The 23,806-nt window shown below is 56.6% G+C and overlaps 1 protein-coding gene across 3 annotated transcripts; it reads right to left on the reverse strand.

Moving 5' to 3' along the window:
- Positions 1-262: 262 nt before the first annotated feature.
- SHC2 (SHC adaptor protein 2) lies at positions 263-23,753 on the reverse strand. 3 transcript variants are annotated; one of them, XM_045542195.1, is made up of 13 exons: positions 23,287-23,753; positions 15,570-15,640; positions 13,972-14,032; positions 13,717-13,836; positions 11,028-11,081; positions 10,795-10,846; positions 10,592-10,718; positions 8,950-9,106; positions 8,298-8,361; positions 5,849-5,983; positions 4,326-4,636; positions 2,281-2,414; positions 263-1,178 (listed from the first exon to the last, which is right to left on the reverse strand). In XM_045542195.1, the coding sequence occupies exons 1-12, from the start codon at positions 23,740-23,742 to the stop codon at positions 2,286-2,288; spliced, it is 1,737 nt and encodes a 578-aa protein (XP_045398151.1). In that variant the 5' UTR covers positions 23,743-23,753; the 3' UTR covers positions 263-1,178; positions 2,281-2,285. The 3 variants fall into 3 exon arrangements, with proteins under 3 accessions (XP_045398151.1, XP_045398163.1, XP_045398156.1); XM_045542207.1 differs by lacking the exon at positions 23,287-23,753 and adding an exon at positions 19,348-19,389; XM_045542200.1 differs by lacking the exon at positions 263-1,178 and having other exon boundaries at positions 2,287-2,414; positions 4,321-4,636.
- Between the last annotated feature and the right edge of the window lie 53 nt (positions 23,754-23,806).

Here is a 23,806-nt window from a genome sequence, read left to right on the forward strand (position 1 = left end):
GAAGCAACACGAGGGCAGGTCTAAGGAATAGAAGTTGGGGGGCTTGAGAGTGAGGCTGGGTGTGGGAGGAAGTCAGGGCACTGAGCGATGTCCCGACAAAGGAACGGGACAAGGGGAGACTGAGGAGGCTGGGCTCAGGGGCTGGTTCAGGGCATCTTGGGGAAGAAAACAGGGAGCGTTTGTCAGATACAGCGCGTGTCTGGAAAGAGCGGTTTGTGCACTCAGGAGATAAATGAGGGTGTCTCCAAAGTGAGGCTGGGGATGTGTTTAGCAGGGGGCTGACATGTGCTTTATCTCGGGATCAGACAGCGGTGTCTGAGGGAGGTGGGGCGATTCTGGGCAGAGGGGCCCCACTCCCCGCCCAGCACGGGCACACCTCCCTTTCTCCATATCCAGGCCCCCGGGGAGGCCAAATCAGGGTCCCGCAAGCCCCTCCTGGGAGACTCATCCTGGCCCCCAGCCCTGTGAGGGCCCCTAAGTGTGCGGGTGGGCTCACGCTCCTATGGTCACTCCCAAGTTTAATTACAAACAGATTCAAATGTCCAGTCCAGGTCAACAGCTGGGGGGCACAGCCCGGGCAGGCAGCTATGTCCTTCCTCCTGCTCATGGCTGCCCCCGTCTCAGCTGTCTTGAGCGGCCCAGCTGCCCCGTCGTCCTGGGCAAGCACAAGGCTGCCCCACCTCAGAGTCTGCCCTGGCCTGAGAGCCCCAAAGCACCTTAATTCTCCCCACGAAGAGACAACTGTGCACCCAGTTTCTCAGGTGGGAAAAGTAAGCCCAGCTGGGATAGGAATTGGTTTCCACTGCGGGGAACTGGGAACCCTCACGCTCCAGGGCTGTAGCCTCGGTCCAGCTGGGGCGAGATGGGGCCCAGAGGCCAGGGCTTCGGCACGGTGGCTGCTCCGCTCTGTGTTCTGCAATGGCGAGAAGAGGCTCTGTCTTTGGCATGTGCGCCCTCACTCCGGGCAGAGGGTGGGCGGCCGGGGATCCAGCGAGAGGAGGGCTCCTGGGCCCCCAAAATCCCAGCCTGGTGCCCAGGGCCGGCTGGAGAAAGGAAGATTCCAGAGGCTCGTGTGGAGGAAGGAGAGACAGCGGCGGTTTCGGCCTGACCAGGGCCTGAGAGAAGGGCTGAGAGCTGCAAGGCCGCGGCACAGCAGGAGCCAGGGCTGGGAACATCACCTGCGGGCAGAGACGGGCTGCGGTCAGGGCCAAGGCAGTGGCCAGGGCCCTGGGTTCCAGTGTCACCCACACCGCTCTTCTGCCTCCTTGGGACCAGCGGGCTGTAATCTCCACGAGCTCTAAACCTCAGTTTCGGGCAGCACAGCCCCAGGGTGGAGCAGCCAGGGCTCCGGTCCAGGCCTCCCCTGCTCTTGCTGTGTGATCCAGGGCAATGCTGCAACCTCCCTGTGCTATTTCCTCCTCTGCAAACAAAGCCAGCAGGCTAAGCCCAGCGCCTGTCTCAGAACCAAAGGGCTGCGCACATGCCTGTGCCAGCGGGTATCATTACTGCCTTCGGTGTTATTTCTGGGCCCCAGATATCTTGCAGTCACTCAGCCCTACCTGTTCCTCCCCAGCACTAAAACCTCTCCTCTGCCTTGGCTCACACACCAGCCCTCTCCAGCGATGCCCACCGCTCCTCCAGGGTTGCCAGCCTCCTCTGGGAAGGAAGACCCAGCACCCAGCAGCTGGGGTCCATGAAGGTCAGGTAATTTCATCACCAGTTAATCAGAGTTGCCCTGAGTGCCCAGCAATTCCACTCTGAGGCATGTGCCCACCCAGGCACAGTGAGAGCACATGTCCACACAGACATGTGCACGTGCACATTCATGGCAGCATGATTCCAAATAGCCAAAAAGTGGAAACAACCCAAGTGTCCATGGATTGATGAATGGACAACCACAGTGTGGTCCATCCACACACTGGAATATCACTCAGCCACGAACAGGAACGAGGCTCTGACACAGGCCACAGCGTGGATGGACCTTGAGGACATTGTGCTCAGTGAGAGACACCAGACACAGAAGGACACACAGTGTGTGACTCCATTTATATGAAATGTCCAGAACAGGCAACTGTGGGGAAGGGCTGGGGACGGACTGCTGATGGGGACAGACTTCCTTTTGGGGTGATGGAATGTTCTGGAATTAGAGAGAGGTGGTGGTTGCACATTGTGAAGGTGCTAAATGCCACTGAATATGTGAATCGTGTCTCAGTTTTTAAAATGAGGAAAGAATCTGGCAAGGGGGCACACGCAAGGAGCCCTCAGGGGCCCGCAACACACCTCACTCAGGGCTCCCGCGTGACCACGCCACGCAGGTGCAGCTCACTCTCGGCAGCCACGATGGGCTGCCCGTTCTGCAGGTGGTAGTCAATCAGGTGGCTGATGCTCTCGAACAGCACGTCCTTCGTCCGCACCTGCACAACCAAGACTCAGCGTCACCAGCTTGTCCGAGAGGCAAATGCTCGAACCTTCCCGGGACACACTGACTGGGAAATGTGCGTTAACAAGCTCTCCAGGTGCTTCTGACGCACACCCAAGTCTGAGAGCCACTGCATCAGAGGGTTCCAGAACCTTGGATGGACACAGGCTCAGAACTACCAGGATGGGGCCTCCAGAAAGATAAGTCCAGGTCTTAACCCCCAGAGCCTGTGAATGTGACCTTATTTAGAATAAACATCTTTGAAGGTGTCATCAAGTTAAGGATCTCAAGATGAGAGCATCTTGGATTACCCAGGTGGTGTCCTTACAGGAAGAGAGAAATTTAAACATGGAGACACGTGGGGACGAGGCCGTGCGAAGGCTGAGGCAGAGACTGGAGCAGTGTTGTCACAAGCCAAGAAACACCAAGGACCCCAGGCCACCACCAGAGGCTGGAGAGAGGGCTGGGACAGATCCTCCCTCAGGGGCTACAGGAGGAACCAGCCCTGCCTACACCTTGATTGTGGACTTCTGGCCTGCAGAACTGGGAGAGACTAAATCTCTGCTGTTTTAAGCCACTTAGTTTGTGGCCATTTGGTAGGGCAGCCCTGGGAAACAAACACACCCCTGAAATCCTGGAGAGGCAGACCCCAAACCCAGAATCCCCAAATCCCAAAGCCGTGAGCATCTTGGAATGAGAACCTCTCAGCATCCCTGAGTGCCAGAACTGGGTGCAAGCATCTCGTGATGATGCCAGACCCACTGGGCACATACCACTTGGGAACAGGGTGAAGTGCACATTGCTAGCCCCCGAGGCAAAACCACCTAATTCCATGGCACTGGGGACCTGGGAATCTGCACTTTAACACCGTATTGGTGGGAGGGCTATGAGAGCCTGGGATCTAATCCCAGGGGTCCAATTAACGGAGTGGGAATCCGGCCTAGGGAAGAACGGATACCTCACACGCCGGGCCAGAGGTTAGGCAGAGGGACCTGAAACAGGGCAGAGATGGCAGCAGCGGGGAGAATGGACAGCCTCCCCGGCGGCAGTGCCTGGGCCGGGCCGGGCCTGAGTGTGCTTTGTACACAGACAACACGCAGGCACCTGAACCTTGTTCTGAGGATTCAGTTGTTCTGAGGCAGAAAAGCATTTTGTAAACTCTGAGAAAGCTCCAAGCCCCAAGCACCTGCCCACCTGGGAAATAACCCGGGAAGCTTAAGGCCCTTGGACGCTGAAAAATGTTTCATAAACCCAGGAACTCCTTGTAAATTGGAAAATGCTTTGTAAACCCTAAAACGCTTCAGAAACTGGTGATTTCTAAAGCTGATTGGCTCAAAGCAACGGTAAGACGCACCACTATTGTATGCACCAGGAGGACAGAGGGGAGAGAAACCTCCCTATTAAATAATGATGCAGTTCAAAGATGCAATTGGTGGTTTAAAAAAAAAGTCCAGATTTCGGAGATGTCCACAGGGAGGTGTACATCTCAGAATTGAAGCAATTCGGTAACTTGAAGACCCTAAAACTCCTTTAAATTGAAACATGGTTTGTAAACCCTAAAACACATCAGCAACTGAAAACACCGTGTTTATCCCTCAAATACAGCACTGTTTGCAAGATGCATTAGTGGTAACTGCGAGAGGGAAAGTGCGTCTCACGATGGATGAAATCTGGTATTTTGTAAGCCCTGAAAGGCCTTGAAATTGGAAAATGTTTTGTAAACCTCAAAATGCTTTACAGGCTGGGAAATCTTTTGTAAACCCTAGAACTCTTTTTAAGCAGGAAAGTGCTTTGTGATGTAATTCCCCTAGTCAAGGGGAACAGGATCTGCACACACAGAAGGCTTTGTCATCTAGAAAGGGCTTCATCAACCCCGAGGTCCCCCGCCCACCTGTGCCCACCTTACCACGCCCTCGGGGTCCACCAGCAGCAGGTGCTTGGGCTGCCCAGCGTGCATGCCTGTGAGCACATACTGCCCAGGGTTGGTGACGCTGTCACGTACGAGGAAGTCCCCATCAGCTCGAAGCAGCCTCTCTGCCGCCCGCCGGCTCATCCGGCCGTGGTACCAGGGCTCCTGCCGCAGCTGCTCCTCCGTGGGGGCCACGGGGGCCCGGCGGGTGGGGGGGCTGGGCCACCGGTCCTCCAAGGGAAGAGGGGTTACCGTCGTGCCCGCTGCCACCGAGCACTCGTGCAACTTCAGGGCGTCCTCAAAGGGTCCTGCAGGCGAGGACAGGAGTGTGGGGTGGGGGCAGGATTGGAGCCTGGTGGGAAGGGAGGAGCGGGCAGGAGGAATGGGGCAGTCACTGGTGAACGTCCGACCCATGCTGACTGTGACCTGCTGTGCGCCAGGCCTCCCGTTAAGCTCAGCCGAGGGACATGCTGTGTGCTCACCGCTCACTCTCGGCCTCGCTTCGTGGTCTTACCGGTTCATTTAATTATTCAAGATAGTCTTGGATTTTCTAAGAACTTACAAAGAATGACTGCATTTCTTTCTTTCCCATGTTTACACGTCTTTCTTTTTCTTGTCTTGCTACATTGGCCTCTGGCTCCATTATCTTTTTTTATCGCATTGGCCAAGACCTCCAGTACAGCCCTACGCACCATGGGGACGGCAGGCACGGCTTTCTTGTCCCAACTCTAGCAGTGATGCCATCCTTGCTCTGCCGCGGGCTAAGGCTCCCAGTGGTGCCCCCGCAACAGGGGACAGGACACTGCCCCTCTGAGCCTCGGTGCCCTCATTGTAAAACGGGGCGTTTCTGGAGGTGGGAAGGGGCACAGTTCAGACACCCCAAGTGCCAGAGCCCTGGCCCTGGCTTGGGTGCCTCCTTCAGCCCTGGGCCCCCCAGGACCCCCCCTCCTGACGCAGGCTAAGCCCTGGCAACCAGGCCAGCCCAGAGGCTCCTCTCACCCTCCCAGGCAGCGGCTGCTCCCAGGGACTTTAATGGGGGACAGCCAGGAAGTGACTTCCTCCTCTGGGGCTGCTGGGCTGTCTGGCCACCCAGGGGGATGGCCTGCCTGCCCAGAAGTACAGCCCCAGCCCTCCTTTCCCATCCAAGGGTTGCTGTGAGGCACCAGAGGGCCCAGCTCTTAGCCCCGTGCCTGGTACACAGTAGGCGCTCAATAGGCACTTAGCTCCCGGTCATTATTGCAATAAGGAGAAGTCGCATTGCCAGGTGTGGGGGAGGGAGCTTTGCAAACTTCGTGAAGGAAGACTTTTGGGGATAGGGGCCACCCCAGCCAGACGAGGGAGCTCAGCCAGAGGCCCCCCCTCAGACAGGGCCTCCCACCAGAATAGGCCGGGCTCCCCCGCCCTGTCGACGTGGGACATGTCCAGGGGAGAAGGTTGTGCCTCGGCCCTCAGACTGGGGATCCCACAGGGAGACCACAGGGTTGCATGGTGAGGCCCCCCGGCTGGGCTGCCCCACATACGCATGTCAAACAGGTCCTTCTTGGGGCTGTCCTCAGGCTCTGGGGCGTCCAGACCCTGGGTGTTGACGTACAGGTGTCCCTCGTAGACCCGGGGGCCCCTCGCATCCGCCTGCACGTAGCCATCCCCCGGCGGGGCTGTGGGCGACAAGCAGGGGTGTGGGGTCCACGGGGGAGCCACACTGGCCCCGTGGTAGCAGGCCCCCCTGCACACCACGTGGCGTGCCTCACACCAGGCATGAGGCGCCCCACAGCACCCCAGCCGGGGACACGGCAGACACCGTGTGCGGTTGGGGGCTGCGGGTACCAGACCCCGACACCCAGGCAGGAAGGTGGCCCCAGGGCCAGAGCTTCCTACTGTTTATGTTAAATCTCCACGGTTAAAAAATAATAACAATAGCTCTGCTCTCCCTGTAATTATGTGATCAACATGATGCGTGGTTGGGTCATTTCTTCTATCTGTTCTATTTTAGGTTTGCCTTCTTTTCTCTTTTTTTAATGTTATTTTTGAATATGTAAAGCAGTGACACGGCTCAAAAGCCACTGCTGCTACGAGGCACCTGTGGAGGAGTTGTGCCCGGGTCCACCCTGAGCCACATCCCAATTCTGCTGGGTCCTGACCGAATGGCCTCTGCCCTGACAAAGGGTGTGACCCTACACGGATGCTAATGCTGCGCCAGCCCTGGTGGCTGATGGGAGCCGGGGGTTCAGCCCGGCCTTCCCAGCCTGCTGGGAAAGGTGCAGATTCTCTCAGCCTCCTGTGGTCAGGAACCTGCTGCAGGAGTCGGAGTGGGCGAGAAGACACTGCGTGGGGCAGATGGCAGCAGGGGTTCCCGGACATAAGCGCGGGGGCACTGACGTGTCGGTAGGAGTTCTTGGCCAGAGAATTGGGAAAGGCATGACGGGAAGTGAGAACAGGACACACTGGTGAGCCCTGGGGTTTCGGGAACAGCCACCATCCCGGAGCAGAAGCAGCAGGACCAGACTGCAGCTTGGTGCCTCGGGGGCACTTGATGGATGGGCTTTCTTTAACCACAGGCATCGAGAGCCAGTGGCGTCTCTGAGGCTTGGCAGTGAAATGCCCAGATTGTTTGGGCAGGTCTAAAAAAAGCTCAACACAGATGTTAGCAAGGCTGTTAGGAAACAGGCAGCCGCAGGCGGAGCTGGTGGGAGAAGCAGCCAGCACGGCTGCCTCAGGGAGTGGATTAGCAGCCCCCAGTCACGTGGCCAGGGTCAGTGCAGCAACCCAGCAGTTCCGCACTCCTGGGGGCTTGAGGGGCTCTGCCGCTACGTTGTGTAGCAGTGGCCCTATGTGGCAGGAAGATGGAGGGGTCCTAAATGCCCGTTAAGAGGGGACCACAAGGCCGAGCGCAGTGGCTCACGCCTGTAATCCTAGCATTCTGTGAGGCCGAGGCGGGAGGATCGCTCAAGGTCAGGAGTTCAAGACCAGCCTGAGCAAGAGTGAGACCCCCCCCCGCCCCATCTCTACTAAAAAAATAGAAAGAAATTAGCTGGACAACTAAAAATATATAGAAAAAATTAGCCGGGCATGGCGGCACATGCCTGTAGTCCCAGCTACTCGGGAGGCTGAGGCAGGAAGATCACTTGAGCCAAGGGGTTTGAGGTTGCTGTGAGCTAGGCTGACGCCATGGCACTCTAGCCTGGGCAACAGAATGAGACTCTGTCTCAAAAAAAAAACAAAAAGAGGGGACCACAGAGGTAAGCAGACTGCAGGGGTGGGGACAGCACCCAGCTGTGCAAGAGGCACCGACACAGTGGGAACCCCAGAGGGATCAAGGGAACAATGCCCACAGCATGGTGCCTCCCATCTGTGTAACAGGACACATGAACCAGCTGGCATGGTAGCAGCACCTGCAGTCCCAGCTACTCGGAGGCTGAGGCAGGAGGATTGCTTGAGCCCAGGAGTTCGAGGCTACAGTGAGCTGTGTTGGAGCCTGTGAACAGCCACTGCACTCCAGCTTGGGCCACAGAGAGAGACCCCATCTCTAAAAAAAGTAAAGTTCTGCCGGGCACAGTAGCTCACACCTGTAATCCCAGTACTCTGGGAGGCTGAGGCGGGAGGATCACTTGAGCCCAGGAGTTTGAGACCAGCCTGAGCAAGAGTGAAACCCCGTTTCTACTAAAAATAGAAAACTTAGCCAGGTGCAGTGACATGCCTGTACTCCCAGCTACTCGGGAGGCTGAGGCAGGAGGATCGCTTGAGCCCAGGAGTTGGAGGCTGCTGTTAGCTAGGCTGACACCATGGCTCTCCAGCTTGGGTGACAGATCAAGACTCTGTCTCAAAAAAAAAAAAAAAGAAAGAAAGAAGGAAGCTGGTGGCTAAAATCTCAGCAGAGTGCGAGGAGCAAACACAAGCTCATAGGTGAAAGTGAAGGAAGGCAGAGGGGAAAGTGTGAGGGGAGGAGACGCAGAGGCCCCAAGCCCACCCTACCTGTACCCACAGGCCCCAGGTCCCACGACAGGCTGCGGGCATCTCTCTGAGCAGGAGATGTGCCCTGGAAAAAGAGCAACATGAGGTCCCCTTGGTACATGCAAACCCCTCTTCCTGGTCCAGCACCCCCAATCTCCCACCCCAGTCCTCCTGGAGACCTACAACGAATGGGGGGCTCCCTGGCTCTCAAGCTACCTGTGGTATTGCCCTCCCTGGGCAGCCTCCTCTGCCTCCTCGCCACTCCAGAAGGCAGTTTGCACCCTCCTGCCGTCTTGCACACTCTGTTCCCTCTGCCTGGATGCCCTTCCCTGCACTGCCCCCCTGGGCACCCTGCAAAGCCAGCTCCCTGTTGGACATTCTCGTTACTTCCACGGTAGTCCCTTTCCTGGCCACGATCAAAGCACTGCTGTAAGTACTTATTGGATGTCTGAGGGTGGGAATCGTGTCTGAAATGCTACCACTGTCAACCATGTCCAGAATGGGCCCAGTAGGCAGATGGAGCCCATCTGTGAGTCTCTGTGAGTGACGGACCAGGGGTGGGAGCGGGGCCCCTCCTGTAGCTCAGGGAGAGCCGCAGCAGCAGGCAAGCTGGGGGTGAGGCCCCAGGGACCAGCCACTAGAGGCATCCCCCCACGAGGGTGGCAAAGCTGACCTGGCCGAGGGCCCCGAGGGCGCAGGGCTGCGTCAGCGCCAGCCTGGAGTCCACCAGCCCGCCCAGCGGCGGCTCCTTGCCAGGGATGCTGTTGTAGTAATTGTGTTCCGAGGCCTCATCCTCATCCCCCCAGGCCGACTCCTCCTGCCCAGTCAGCCTGGGGACAGAGAGCAGTGCCGGTAGCACAGGGAGGCCCAGCACTGAGGGTGGCCGGGGGTAGGGTAGGAAGAGCCCAGGGATCTCCAGGGGGCACTGGGGCCTGCGGCATGAGCTTCTGGGAGGAGAAGACTTGAGTTTGAATCTCCACCCCACCCCCCACCTATCAGCTGAGTGTTCCTGCCAGGAAATGCTTCTTAAAACAGTAACGGGGTCCTCTATTTCCTCATCTGTAAAATGGGATATTGCACACTTTTCAGAGCTTTTGCACAAATTAACAACAGTTCCTCAATTAAGCTACTCTGCACTCCTTTCTGCCCACCTCCTCCCCACCGGGCAGCCAAGACCACGATACACGGTTTACAGGCAGAACCAGGCTGTCCTGGGGTTGGGGTGGGGGCAATACCCTCGCCCTCTGGCCCTGCAATGGCAGTTCGTAGAAATTTATCCTACGGTGCTCACTCAGGCAAGCGAGGTTCCTGAGAGCAAAGCAGGGAGGAGCAACATCCCAGCTACAGCAGGTGGACGCACTGTCCGCGAGGCACATGCGTGCCTGTGTAAAGGGCATGGCGCCACCTCACCTGGGTGGGCAGCAGGGACGAGGCTCACGCTGTCCACATGCGAGTTCTTACTGTTTGAATTTCTGCTCGTGGGCATAACTTGGATTTCTTTTTTTTTTTTTTGAGATAGAGTTTCGCTCTGTTACCCGGGCTAGAGTGCTGTGGCGTCAGCCTAGCTCACAGCAACCTCAAACTCCTGGGCTCAATCGATCCTCCTGCCTCAGCCTCCCAAGTAGTTGGGACTACAGGCATGCACCACCATGCCCGGCTGATTTTTTCTATATATTTTTAGTTGTCCAGATAATTTCTTTCTATTTTTAGTAGAGACGGGGTCTCGCTCTTGCTCAGGCTGGTCTCGAACTCCTGAATTCAAACTATCCTCCCGTCTCAGCCTCCCAGAGTGCTAGGATTATAGGCATGAGCCACTGTGCCTGGCCATAACTTGGATTTCTGATACTTAACAGATACTTAAATAGCTCTTTCTCCGGAGCAGGGGGCTCAAATCCAGCCCCAAGCTAAGAATGGCTTTTATACTTTTAAATTATAAATAAACATCCAAAGAATAATATTTTGCGACCTGTGAAAGTTACATGAAGTTCAAATTTCTGTGTTTATAAATAAAGTTTTATCAGCACCCAGCCACGTCAGTCATTCATTTACCCATCTTCTGTGGCCAGAGGGAGACATCAGCAACATGGCTAGGGAGGGTTAGGGTCCCCTGTCCTGGGAGGTGGGGGTCGCTTTCATCCCAGTTTTACAGATGAGGAAACGGATCCTCTGGTTGAGTGATGTTCTCAGGGGCCCAGAGGGAGCAGGGACTTGAGACTGAGACTCAGGCCTGGAGGAGACGGAGCCGGGCTCTGCCTTGGGCAGGGCAGAGAGTACCCAGGTCTGTCTCTGGGAGATGGAGGGGCAGGTCTGGTTACCTGTCTGGGGGCACGGCGGCCGTGGGGGGGCTGTGCAGGTACTGTTTGAAGCGCAGCTCGAAGGCTTGGCCGACAGTGCTGATGACGCTCTGTGCGAGGCCCTCACAGCACTCCAGGATGTGGCAGGCTGGGGGGGTCAGGCAGCATCGCGTGGCTTGCTCCCCCCAGCCACAGGGCCCCCCCGGCCTGCCCAGGGGCCTCACCTCTCTGGTTGACGGGGTCCTTGGCGACGTAGGCCACGTAATCCGTCATGTCCTGGGGGGAGAGGGGGCGGGGGCCCACTGGACCCGCCTGGGTCGCCTGTCCGGGACTCCAGACCACCCCCACCACCAAGGCAGGGGGACGGGGCCTCGGGGGTGGGCAGAGGGTACCACAGGCAGGATCTCAGGGGATGAGGGGCTGCGAATCTACCCACCCACCCTGCTCCTGGCCTTACCGTGTCTCCGCCGGACGCGAAGGAGATGGACGGCATGTGATGGCTGGCAATGACCTGTGTGGCGGGACACATGTGGTCAAGGCCACAGCTGGCCCAGGGCCACAGGGAGGGGACGAGGGTTGTGGGATGTGGAGAGGGACACGGCCCCTGACTGGTGCTGTGGCAGCAGGTCCGGTGTCAGCCCAGACGACCAAGAAGGAGTCTGGCTGGATGTGGAGGCCCCAGCGGGACAGGACAGGGGCCTGAGAATTATGTGGGCTCCATCTGAGGTCACACAGCCACATGAGAAAGAAGCCACCCCACCGTGAACACCCTCGACATGCACCCACCCCGACACTCACACGGACACATGAGCCAGCACCCTCCATCATACAGTCCCCAAGCAGCCATGGAGGGGCCCACCCCACACTCCTGCCTCCCTCGCCCACCTGCCAGTGGCCCCTGTGGGCTCATTTGCATGCACATTTGCATACTTTGCCTGGCCCCACCTCCTTTACTGCCCCTCACTCACATCCCTCCAGGACCTGAGAGCACACCAGGTGTCCCCATCACCAGCCAAGCCCCCGTCCCTTCCAGGAAACATCCACTCCTCAGCCCCAGGGACCCTCCCTCCTTTCTTGACCCTTGCCAGGGAGGAGGGTCCTCTGGGAGCCTCCGTGTCAGTCGGGGTGACCAGTCTACACCTCGCAGGCACGATGCAGAGACGGAAACCACGTACGTGGACACAGCCCACAGCCGCTCGCCGCCAGCTCCATCAGCCTCCTCTCTGGAGCCCTGACTTCCCCTCGCCACCCGCCAGCCCCCACACCAGCCTTGGGGTGCTGCCTAGCATGCCCCAGGACCCCATGCTCCCTGGATAAACCCCAACCCCTCACGGTGGCCCCGCCACCTTCTCCGATGGCACCTCCATGGCTCTGCCACCAGACCTGGACCAGGTCCTGTCCTACTCTTCTCGCGGCACCAGCACCGCTGCCTCAGCAAACTCCCCGGGACACCCCTTCCAAGTCCAGGCACCCTACGAACAAACGCTCTCAGCAACCTCGCTCCCAGCAGAGCTCCCAGCCATCATGCGGGTGTGAGGTCTGTGTCCCCAGCCTCCCATATTCCCGTTCACTGACCAGGCAGACAGTTGGGTGTTGGGGGTTGGGCATCTCTTTGTCTCCCACTGCCAGCCCTGCACCGGTTCAAGCTGTTCCACAAGACCTCTAACACCCAGTGCTCCAAATCCCACCTGCCGGGGTGCTCCTGGGGTAACTTGCCTATTGCCCCCAATTTTCCACCCTGGGAGCCATGCCCTTGACGTGTGGTTTCCAGCCCCTCCCACAAAAAGGGGCAGTGCACACTCCCAGTAGCATGCGACAGGAGCAGGTGCCTGGCACAGCTGGGCCTCCAGGGGCCTCTCAGGGCTCTGCCGGTGCCATGAAGGAAGATGCTGGAGCTGGTGCTGCCGGGGGGAGGGGCAGTGCCACCCACCAAGTCCCGCCCTGATCTGCCAACGCCAGCCTGCCCACAGACACACAAGCTGAGTGAATACTGTCGCCGCGCTGCTGTAGGTTTGGGGTTGTTTTGTTATGCGCGTGTGCCTTGCTAGCCAATACAACCCCAGCCCAGGCCTCTGTTCAATCCCAGACTAGAAAGCCAACCACTGACGGATTGAAATGAGATGTTTCAGTGCCCCACCGCACCTGGGACACAGACAGGTCCAGAGCACGTGGACGGCCCTCCCACAGCCTGTTCTCCCTCTGTGCCTGCCCTGGGCTTATGCTACTCCGCCAGCAGCTTCTGCCAGGAACCCAGCAGCACCCAAAATGCTCCTTTGCCCTCACAGAGAACACACTGGCAGAGCCTGTCAGTGTTGCCTCTTAAATTTATCGAGAATCTGGCCACCTTTCCACACACTCAGGCGCCACCATGGGTTCCTGGACACAGCCGCAACCCCCACAACCACTGCTCCACTGACCCCTGTCAATCAATGTCAAATACGGATCAGACCACATCACTTCACGGCCTGAAACTTGCCAGGATAACTGTGCCCCACTGGGTAGACCCTAAACTCCTCACCCCGGTCTGTGCTAACTCCTTCCATAGAGACACGCCTCCTCTGCCTGAGATTCCCTCCCCTCTCCTCCTCACCACCTCCCAGAAGCCCTCCTTGATGTCCCACCTAGGACATGGTGCCCTACCTGGGCTCAGGACAACCTTCACCTGGCCTCATAGTGCTGCTTGGTGTAATTACTCCCTCATCTCTGCAATTAAGGTTTTGTGTTTGTTTCCACCTGAAGACTGGAAGCTAGTGTCTCTCCCCCGGGTGCTGTGGACATCCGTGGCTGGGCCATTCTCTGAGTGGGGCTGTGCTGGGCACGGCAGGGTGCTGAGCAGTGTCCCTGGCCTCCACCCACCCTGCCAGGAGCTCCCTGGCTGTGCCCACTGTGGGGGTGGCATGGCCTGCGCAGGAGACCCTGGGCTGAGCTCTACAAGGGTGGCGGTGGTGCCCTCTGCTCCCAGCTCTCAGTGGGGCCTCAGCACACACTTCTGGATAAACACGTTCACACGGGCACCCACGTGCTGCACGTGGCCCTGTGCCCACCACCACCTTCCCGGCTTCACCTCAGGGTGAGTCCAAATACTCCTGGACCATCCCAGGAAGGGCTGGGGGAGCTGAGGGAGGAGTCGTGGTGGCAGCACCCACCTGGCGCGTGGCAGGCACAGAGAGGTTGAGGCCGTCGATGGAGATGTTGATGGAGATGCTCATGCCCGCGAAGCGCAGGTTGCTCTTGCCCAGGATGGAGGCCAGGGCCTTGTTGGGGGCCTGGGGTGGGTGAGCACAGAGAGGGCCAGCCATGTGGGGCGGGACCACAGGGGGCCCCCAGGATGGCCATGATACCCCCCACTGACTCTGACTGCACCCACCAGCCCCACTTGGGGACCACAGCCCCTCACTCACCTTCTTCTTCCAGGAGCCCCGGACACCGGGCACGGCCTCATGGAGTCGATTGATGGCTTCCCTGGGGTTAGAAGTGGGGAGTGGTCAGGCAGGGAGCTTGGGGAGAGCAGGGGGCTCAGAGAGAGGCAGGAGCCTGAGACAAGAGGGGGTTAGGCGGTGGGAACTAGGAGAGGAAGGGGGTTCAGAGAGGCAAGGAGTCTAGGGGGAAGTTCAAAGAAGGGTGGGGATTAGGGAGGGGAGGAGGGGAGAGGCAGAGGAGGGAGCTGGCACCAGCCCACCCACTTGCACCCTACAGACAGCTCCATTCTGCACCAGCAGATGGCCCCGCCCCTGCACCCTGCAGGCAGCCCCGCCCACTTTGCACCATGCAGGTGGCCCTGCCCCTGGCCCCACCCCTGCACCCTGCAGGCAGCCCCGCCTACTTTGCACCAGTGCAGAGGGCAACGCCCCTGTCCCACCCCCCAGCCAGTATAGGTGGCCCCACCCCCTGTACCCTCTTTCTTTCCCAGTGACCAGGACATCCCTGGGCCTCAGCCAGCACCAGAGATGCAGGGTCAGGTCCGGGAACTGGATACAGGGAGCAGAAGGCCCCAAGCCTGACCCCATCCTGGGTCAGCCCAGCTGCGGCTCAGGAGGGATGAGCTCTGCTCTCAGCAGCGGCAGGAACTGACCCCAAGTGGTGTAAGAGACAGTCTGAGGAACCGCGGTCCCAAGAGCAGCCTGATTCCTAAGAATCCCCAAAAAGTGGAAACAGCCCAGGTATCCACGGACAGATGATGGACACTCACAACGTGGTCCATCCACACAGTGGAACATCACTCAGCCATGAAAAGGGACGAGGCTCTGACACAGACCACAGTGTGGAGGGACCTTGAGGACGTCGTGCTCACTGAGAGATGCCAGACACAGAAGGACACACAGTGTGTGACTCCATTTATATGAAACGTCCAGAACAGGCAGATCCACAGAGAAAGGACATGGATTCGTGGGTGCCAGAGGCTGGGGGGGGGGGTGACTGCTGATGGGGACAGAATATCCTTTTGGGGGTGATTAAATGTTCTGGAATTAGATAGAGGTGGTGGTTGCACAACTCTGTGAAAATACTAAAAAGTATTGAATTGTACGCTTCAAATGGGTGAATTGTATCTCACATATTCACATACAAACTAGTTTTTTAAGCCTATGGTGAATGGAATAAGCCAGTTTTTACATGAAAAAAGATGTTGGTCTCTTCCCTGCTTAAGCCCTGGCCATATCCAGGACTCTTCATGACTGTTCCGGGCAGCTGGGAGCACTGGGAGGCCACTGTGCCTTCTGCCATACCCCCAGGGTCCAGAGGGAAGCAGCCAGCACCTGCTGGCCCGGGCCTTCCCCACACCCCTCCTGAAGCCAGCACAACTCTGCGGAAGACTGAAGTCTGGGGTGCGTGGGTGACCCTGATGCATACAGCGGGGTCAGAGCAGGGCCAAGGGCAGCGCCCACCCAGCCGCCTCCCAACCGTGCAGCGCTGCTCCCCAACCCTGCAAGTGGGCCACATGTCCCCTTGCCCACTCCCGCCACCCCTCATGACGCAGCACATCAGCCCTGCGAAGCCTCACCTGGTCACCTGGGTGCGAGTGTTAAAATCGAGGGAGCGCATGGAGCGGAGGACCTCGATGCAGCCCATGTACTAAGGGAAAAGAGAGAACAAGGCGTCAGAGGCAGGTCCGAAGCACTGCCCAGAAGAACCCTTCTTGGATGAGCCTTTACCTCCTCGCCCACCCTGGGGTCAAGCCTTTCTGCTAAGCCTTGACAACTCCAGCCAGTTGCCCCAGGGCCTTTGCACCTGCCCCTGACCTTCCCCACCTCTTTGTGCTACTGGTTCCTCCCCGCTTCAGGCCCAACTTCAATATCGCCTGTCAGAGCCACCTCCAATGACTGACTTTTGCTATTCTGTTTTTCCAGAGCCTGGTTCTCTCCTCGCAGGCTCTACTGTGTCTGTTCCTTTAACCATCTGGCTTCTTTAAGGGTCTTGTTCTGTTCCACGGGAACCTAAGCCAAGCCACACGGGGCAGTGGCGATTTTGCTCACTCCTATGTCCCCCGGGCTCAGCCCGGGCTGGCAAACGGTGAGGACAGAGGCCGTCTGGCCTACAAAGACAAGCTGTCCACCATCTGACCCTTCACGGGGAATTTGCCGACTCGTGGTCCGGACAACCATGTGCATGGAAAGTCACTCACAGTCTCAGAGAGACAGTGCTGGGGGACAAGAGGGCAGAGAAGCGCCCAGCAAAGCTCCAGGACCTGCTTCAATGCTGCAGGGCAGGAGGGGCGAGGGCCCCAGTGCCCTTCCAAGTCTGGTGTCCTGCTGGGGCAGGGGCAGGGGATGGGGAGTGACCGCTGATAGGGACAGGTTTCCTACGGAGGTCATGAGAAAGTTCTGGAACTAGATAAAGGCAGTGGTTGCACAATATTGTGAATGTACTAAATGCCACTGAATTTTTCTAATGCGAATTTTACCTCAGATTTTTAAAAAATGATAAACACACAAATGCTTTGACTATGCAACTCTATTTTTAGGACTTTATCCCACAGATACACCAGCTTGTGGGCTACAGGTGTGTGTACAAGTGACTGTGTGGGTTTGGTCCAGGCTCCACCCTCCCAGCCCAGGCGACTTCCACCTCCCCACTACTTTCCCTGACTTCAGCCACTGGGTCCCACCTCCATAACCTCTGCCATATCTGCATAGATATCATTTATTAATACTTAATATTTTTCTTTTAAGTAAACTTCACTTATAAAAATAACTGAGCTTATTTTTAATGGAAATTGCAAGAAGCAGCTCAAATGTCCATCAGTGGATGATGGATAAGCACACGTGGCCCATCCACACATGGAACATCATTCGACCATGACAAGGGACGAGGTTCTGACACCGGCCACAGCGTGGATGGACCTTGAAGACATCATGCTCAGTGAGAGATGCCAGACACAGAAGGACACACAGTGTGAGACTCCATTTATATGAAACGTCCAGAACAGGCAGATCCACAGAGTTGGGACATGGATTCGTGGTCACCAGTGGCTGGGGAGGGGGCGGGAAGTGACTGCTTAATGGGATGGGATTTCTTCCACAATGATGAAAATGTCCTGGAATTAGATAGCAGTGAGGGTTGCACAACTCTGAGAATACACTAAAAACACTGAATTATACGGTTTAAATGGGTAAATTTTATGGCATGTGAATTATATCTCAATTTCTAAAAATTTATATGAGAAAAAAAGGAAACTACATATTGTCACTATAACCCCCTGTTTTGATGCCTACCACTGGTTTCCCAGTAACCATTAAAATAAAAAGTGTCCATTCACACAAAAATCGTAAGTTTTTTCTAAAACAAATCAGTGAAAGTTGGTTGAGAACCAGGCTATTTGCACAGTCTCAAATCTCTCTGTCTTGACAACATCCAAGAACAGACAAAAGCAAACCATGGTGCAGGGGCTGGGGTGGTGGCAACCTCTGTGGGCAGTGCCAGCCAGGAGGGCCCCGGGCAGCCGCGCCTGGGCGTGGCTCCCAGGCAGCAGAGCAAAGCATCCAGGAGCCGCACACTTGAGATCTCCCTGTGCACTTCACTGTAAGTATGTTATCCCTCTGCCTGCCAAGTCCCCACAGATACCTCCTAATTACAAAGGAAACAAGTGGTACCTTTATGAGGGAGAAATGTCACCTTATCAAGTTTGTGTGTTTCCTGGGGCTGCCGTAACAAATGATCACAAATTGGGGGCCTTAAAGCGACAGGGATCCATCCTCTCCCAGTCCTGGAGCCCTGAAGGCTGAGAACAGCTGTGGGCAGGGCCACGCTCCCAACCAGAGCTCCAGGGGAGCCTCCTTCCTCCCCCAGCTCCTGTAGCTCCAGGCATCCCTTGGCCATCCCTGTGGCCGTGTCACTCCAGTCTCTGCCTCCATCTTCACACAGCCATGTCCTCTGTGTCTGTGTCCAAATTTCCCTCTTCTTTTTTTTTTTTTAGACGGAGTCTCTCTGTGTTGCCCAGGCTAGAGTGCCGTGGCTTCAGCGTAGCTCACAGCAACCTCAAACTCCTGGGCTCAAGCGATCCTCCTGCCTCAGCCTCCCAGAGTAGCTGGGACTACAGGCACCCCACGACGCCCAGCTAATTTTTCTATTTTTAGTAGAGACTGGGGGGGTCTCACTCTTGCTCAGGCTGGTCTCGAACTCCTGACCTCAAGCAATCTTCCCACCTCGGCCTCCCAGAGTGCTAGGATTACAGGTGTGAGCCATCACACCCAGCTCAAATTTCCCATCTTCTTGTAAGGACACCAGCCACTGGATCAGGCCCTGCCCCACTCTAGCATGACCTCATTTTAACTAATTCCACCTACAAAGGCACTTTTCCCAAATAAGGTCAAATTCTGAAGTTTGAGGTGAACATAAGTTTAGGGGGACACTGTTCACCCCAGGACACCAGCTGATCAAAGTTTCCAGCACCAGACACCCTGGGCCTCCTGACATGCTGACCGGGAAGGACGGCACCCTCCGAGCTTCCCGCTGTGCACTCTTCACCAACGCCAGCCTCGGGCAGCCCACAGAAAGACGGAGGGACTGTCACAGCCAAGTACAACGTCGGACAGGGAATCAAAGCTGCTCTGAAGGGACATTATTGGGAAAATCAGTTACATTTAGATACGGGCTGAAAATTCGGTAGCAGTATTGTAATAATTATAAATTTCCTGATTTTGCTAATTATACTGTAATTATGTAAGAGAGAACCCTTGTCCTTAGAACATATATTCTGACATGTTTGAGGGTGAAGGGGGCCCATGGCTGCAACTTTTTTTCAATTGTTCATCAATAATAATAACAGTAATAACAATTTACCCAGAGAGAATGACACATTCAACGTGGCAAGACGTCAGTAGTGGTGAATCTAGATAACCAACACAAAGGAATTCCTTGTACTAGTGGGTTTTGGGGTAACTTTTCATCTTGATAGAATTTCAGACTTACAAAAACTAAACAGAGGGAGTGTCACATTGATGCCACACTGTCCCCAAGGACTTCAGAATGTTCTCCTGGACTTCATGTATGGGAAAAGCCTTTCGTGAATATCACGCCTTGAACTTAACTCCATCTTACCCATAACATGAGATATTAGGGCATTTTTGATTGTTTACTTTTTTCTTGTGGTAAAATACACATAACATAAAATTTACCATCTCATTATGTTTAAGTGCACAGTTCACCGGCATTAAGCACACTCACATTGCTATACAACCATCATCACCCTCCATCTCCAGAACTTTCTCATCTTCCCAAACTGAAGCTCTGTCCCCATGAAACACTGACTCCCCAACCCCTCCCCAGCCCCTGGCACCCACCATCCTGCTTCCTGTCTCTGTGGCTCTGATGACTCCAGGGACCTCCTGTGAGTGGAATCACACAGGATGTGTCCTTCTGTGTCTGGCGTCTCTCACTGAGCACGATGTCCTCAAGGTGCATCCACGCTGTAGCCTTTGTCTGAGCCTCGTCCCTTTTCCTGGCTGAGTGATGTTCCAGTGTGGATGGAACCACGTGGGTTGATCCAGTCATCTGCCCACGGACACTTGGGCTGCTTCCACCTTTTGGCTGCTGTGAATAGTGCTGCTCTGAACATGGGGGTGCAACTACCTCTTTGAGTCCCTGCTTTCAGTTCTTTGGGGTACATACACAGAAGTGAAATCGCTGGGTCCTATGGTAATTCTATGTTTAACTTTTTGGTATGGTTTTAATATACACTGAATTTAATGGAACTATTCTGTAAATTGACAGGAGGCTTTATTTTGTGTCGTTCACTCTTTCAGCCACCACTTCCTATGCAGTGACTCAGGTCGTGGTGTCCGAGTTGCTGGAATAACACCTGCTCCACTTGTGGCCGTCACACGAATCAAGACCTTCGTGAAGATACAAGCTCTGTGTGTGATTCTAGGAGAGTAAAGCCTGCACACTTATGCACTGAAATAAGTTATCATGAATTGATGTCATTGTGTTTCTGCTTTTATCACAGCTGGGACATCACGCTGATTTGGGGGGAATCAATGTGTAGGTAGGTGCTATAGATAGATTTGGATTTTATTTCAGGTGTGGAGGGTTACAAAATGTTTGTTATAAATAAGCAGTGGTTAATCCAACAGGATTGCAAACAATTGACATTAGCTGGAGGTTCTCAACCCTGAGCGAGCATCAGATCACTTGGTGGGCACAGATTTCGGGCTACTCCCAGAGTCTCTGATCCAGCAGGTGTGGGGTGGAGCCCAAGAACCTGCATCTGCAACCAGCTCCCAAATGTCCCTGGTGCTGCTGGCCTGGGGACCACACCCTGCTCATCACTGGTTTCAGCCAGTTTGGTGGCCCCTGCCAGGAGTGGAGTTTGCCATTTCCAGCCAACGGGGTGTGGGAATGGGGGAGAGAACACTTGCCTTGCGTGTCTCTTTAAATTTAACTTAAAATTAAGTAAAATTAAGAATTTACCCCCTCGGTTGCATAAGCCCCATCTCAAGTCCTAGTAGCCACACGTGAGCAGCAGCCGCCCTGCCGGACAGCCAGACACGGGAAGTCCTACGGGCAGTGCTGCTCTGGGGAAGGTCAGTGGCAGTTCCGGCCAGTGGGACCTGAGGGGAGCCAGCTGGGCTTCCCAGGAAAGGCATCCTCACTCATCAAAGGAGATGCAGAGAGAAAGGGCTGTGTTCTGCAGGACCACAGCCGCCGTCTTTGGCCAGGACAGGAGCGGATTCAAGGCAGAGCAGAGGCGCCAAGCACGGCATCTGAGTCTCCTGTGCTGCCCCAGCAAATTACCATAAACCAGGTGGCTCAAAACAGCAGAAACCAGTCCTCTCACAGGTCTGGTGGCCAGAAGTCCAAGATCAAGGTGTGGGCAGGGCGATGCTCTGTCCGGAGGCTCCAGGGGTGGGTCCTTCCTACCCCTCCCAGGTAGTGGTGGTGGCTGGCAGCCCTCTGTGCCCCTCAGCACGTGGCTACACCACTCGGATCTCTGCCTGTGTCCTCACAGGGCCTGCGTGTCTTCACTCAGCCTTCTTACAAGGACACTCGTCACTAGCTCAGGGCCCACCCTACTCCAGAATGACCTCATCTCAACCAGTGACATCCGCAGAGACCCCATTTCCAAGTAAGGTCTCATTCTGAGGCTCTGGGTGGCATGAGTAAGGGGACACTGTTCACCCCAGGACAGACAGCAACAACCTGGATCCGTGAAGTCATCAAGCCACTGACCTAGGGGGTTTTCTCCCAAGAGACAGTCAACCTCTCTTCACCTCTGAGCCGCTCTGAGCCAGGTGTGTGGTGACCCACAGCCGAAGGCACCACGAGGGCCAGGACCTTTGCACTTGCGGCTCCCCTGCCTGGAACTCTTCTTCCAATCATTTCATGTCTGTGGCTTCCGCAGCTTTGGGGCTCAGTTCAAACGTTACCTCCTGAGATGTCTCCCCTGACCACTCCAGTCTCCTGCGCTGACGTCACACGATTTTACCTTAGCAGAGTCCCCACAATCCCTGCTATTTCCCCATTTGTTCTCTTACTTATTTACTGCCTGTCTCTCCCACTGGAATCTAATCCCCTTGAGAGGAGGAACCAGATCTTTCTCCCTTTCTACTTGTGGTCTGTACCCGACAGGCATGGGCCTACATTGATGAAAAACATCACAGTTATCATAACCCAACATCCTGAATGCTAACAACACTAGTGTCTGAATTCTTGACCTTCCAAATCCCACATCCATAGCTGATGGCCTAGCGTGACTTGCCCTGGAGGGATGTGGTATGAAGGAAGCCCCTGGCATCCTCCACGAAACATTCCTCCAACAATGCATCCAGTCAAGCCTGGAGAACAAACTGACGGGACACAAGAGGACAGGACAAAAGAGCAAGCCAACAGCACCGCCAGAAAACAGACCCAGAATGTGAGGCACCTGGACCTTAAAGTCTACACAGACCCAGGGAATCAAGGCGGGCTCTGGCTCAGCAGGTCTGGGTGCGGCCTGAGGCTCTGCATGTCCAACAGCATCCCAGATGGTTCCTTCCATGCTCCGGCCCCGACCACGAAGGTGGGAATGAGTGTCTGCAGCCAGCTTCTTTCTGGTGGCCCACGGCAGTCTGGGGTGTTCCTTGGCATGTGGCTGCAGCACCCCCGTCTCTGCCTCTGCCTTCTCACGGCCACCTCCTCTGTGTGTCTGTGTCCAAATGTCTCTCTTCTTACAAAGACACCGATCATCAGATTAGGACCCTCCCCAATCCCGCAAGACCTCACCTTAACTTGATTTCATCTGCAATGATCCTATTTCCAAATAAGGTCACCTTCATGGATTTTGCACATGGATTTTGGAGGGACACTACTCAACCCAGTGTAGCGTGAGGGGGACAAGGGGTGTTGGGGGACTGTTCTAGAAAATGCAAAGACATAACAACCAAACGCAAACACATAAACTTTCATGACCCTGGTCCCAGAGCAACAGCTGGGGAGATGTGAATACTGCCTGATGTTGAACGGGCATTTTGAGATCATGGATCGTTTTCCTAGTGCAGTAATGAACTGTAGTTGTAGGAAAACAGCTCTCTCGGAAGGCCAGAGGGAGTACTGAATGGTGGGCCCAGTACACCTGTAGTTTTCTTTCAAATGGTTTACCGTATATGGTGCTACATACATTGAGCAGAGGTGAATATTCACCGACCTAGGTGGAGGTGCACCGGCGATCCACTCGCCCAGCTTTTCTGTATGTTTGAAAAGGTTCATAATAAAAACCCGGGATAAATAAAGGCCCGTTTCTTTAGCCACATTCGAAGCCCCTGTAGTCCCACGCCGGGAATCCCGAGGTCTGTCTGGGCGCGGCCCCTTTCCAAACACCCCTTCCCGCGCCCCCGTCTCGGGCCAAGGTCCCAGGTCCCCATTCTGTCGTCTGTGATGGAGCTTTTCCCGGGGACTCCGGGCGGCAGACGCCCCTTCCTGTCCTCACTCCTGGACTCTCCTGCCCAACCGGGATGGTGGGGGGAGCGAGTGCTCGACCTGCGCATGCGTGTCCCTGTCCCACCTGCCGCCCTCTCCCCGCTCCTCCCCACGTGACGCCGTGGGAACCTGGACCCCAGCGCCTCCCGGGTGGGGGCGGCCGCCGAGCGCAGAGTGGAGATGGGGGTCCGAGGTGGTGGGGACGGGAGGGAAGCTGGGGAGGGGACTCCTGGCTCTCGGAATCCCAGAGAAAAAGTGGGGGAGAGGAGCCCCAGGCCGCGAGAGTGGGGAGGACAGGACGCGCGAGTCCCGGCCGGTGCACTCACCCGCACGATGTAGGAGACCCCGGGCCCCAGGACCCGAGCGTCGGGGTGCAGCCAGCCGTGTGCCGGCTTGTGAATGAAGCTGCCTTTGCGGATCCATTCGGCGGCCCCGGCGTCTGGGGGCGCGGCCGCCCCCCGAGCGCCCCGTGGCCCCCGTGCCCCCGCGGCCCGACAGCGGCTGAGCGCCGGCAGGGGACAGGGCGCGGCGCAGCGCGGCTCGCAGGCGCCCAGGACAGCGGCCGCCAGCGCCGGGACGCCCGCCGGGCCTGCGGGCTCCGGCTGGGGGTCGGCGACCCCAGCAGCTTCAGCCGCCCGCGCCGCCGCGGGGCCGCGGCCCAGGAAGCTGCCCGGGGCCGCGAACTTCCACTGCGGCATGCGCGGCAGCAGCGCACAGAAGGTGGTGGGCGCCTCGGGCTCGGGGGGCGCGGGGGGCGCGCGCCCGCCGGGACCCTGCGTCATGGCCGCGGCCGCCCGACCGAGCCCGACCGGGCGCTGCGCCTGGCGCGGAGGAGGCCCTCCCGCT

This window comes from Lemur catta, chromosome 1, assembly GCF_020740605.2.
Source record: "Lemur catta isolate mLemCat1 chromosome 1, mLemCat1.pri, whole genome shotgun sequence".
NCBI classification, from domain to species: domain Eukaryota; kingdom Metazoa; phylum Chordata; class Mammalia; order Primates; family Lemuridae; genus Lemur; species Lemur catta.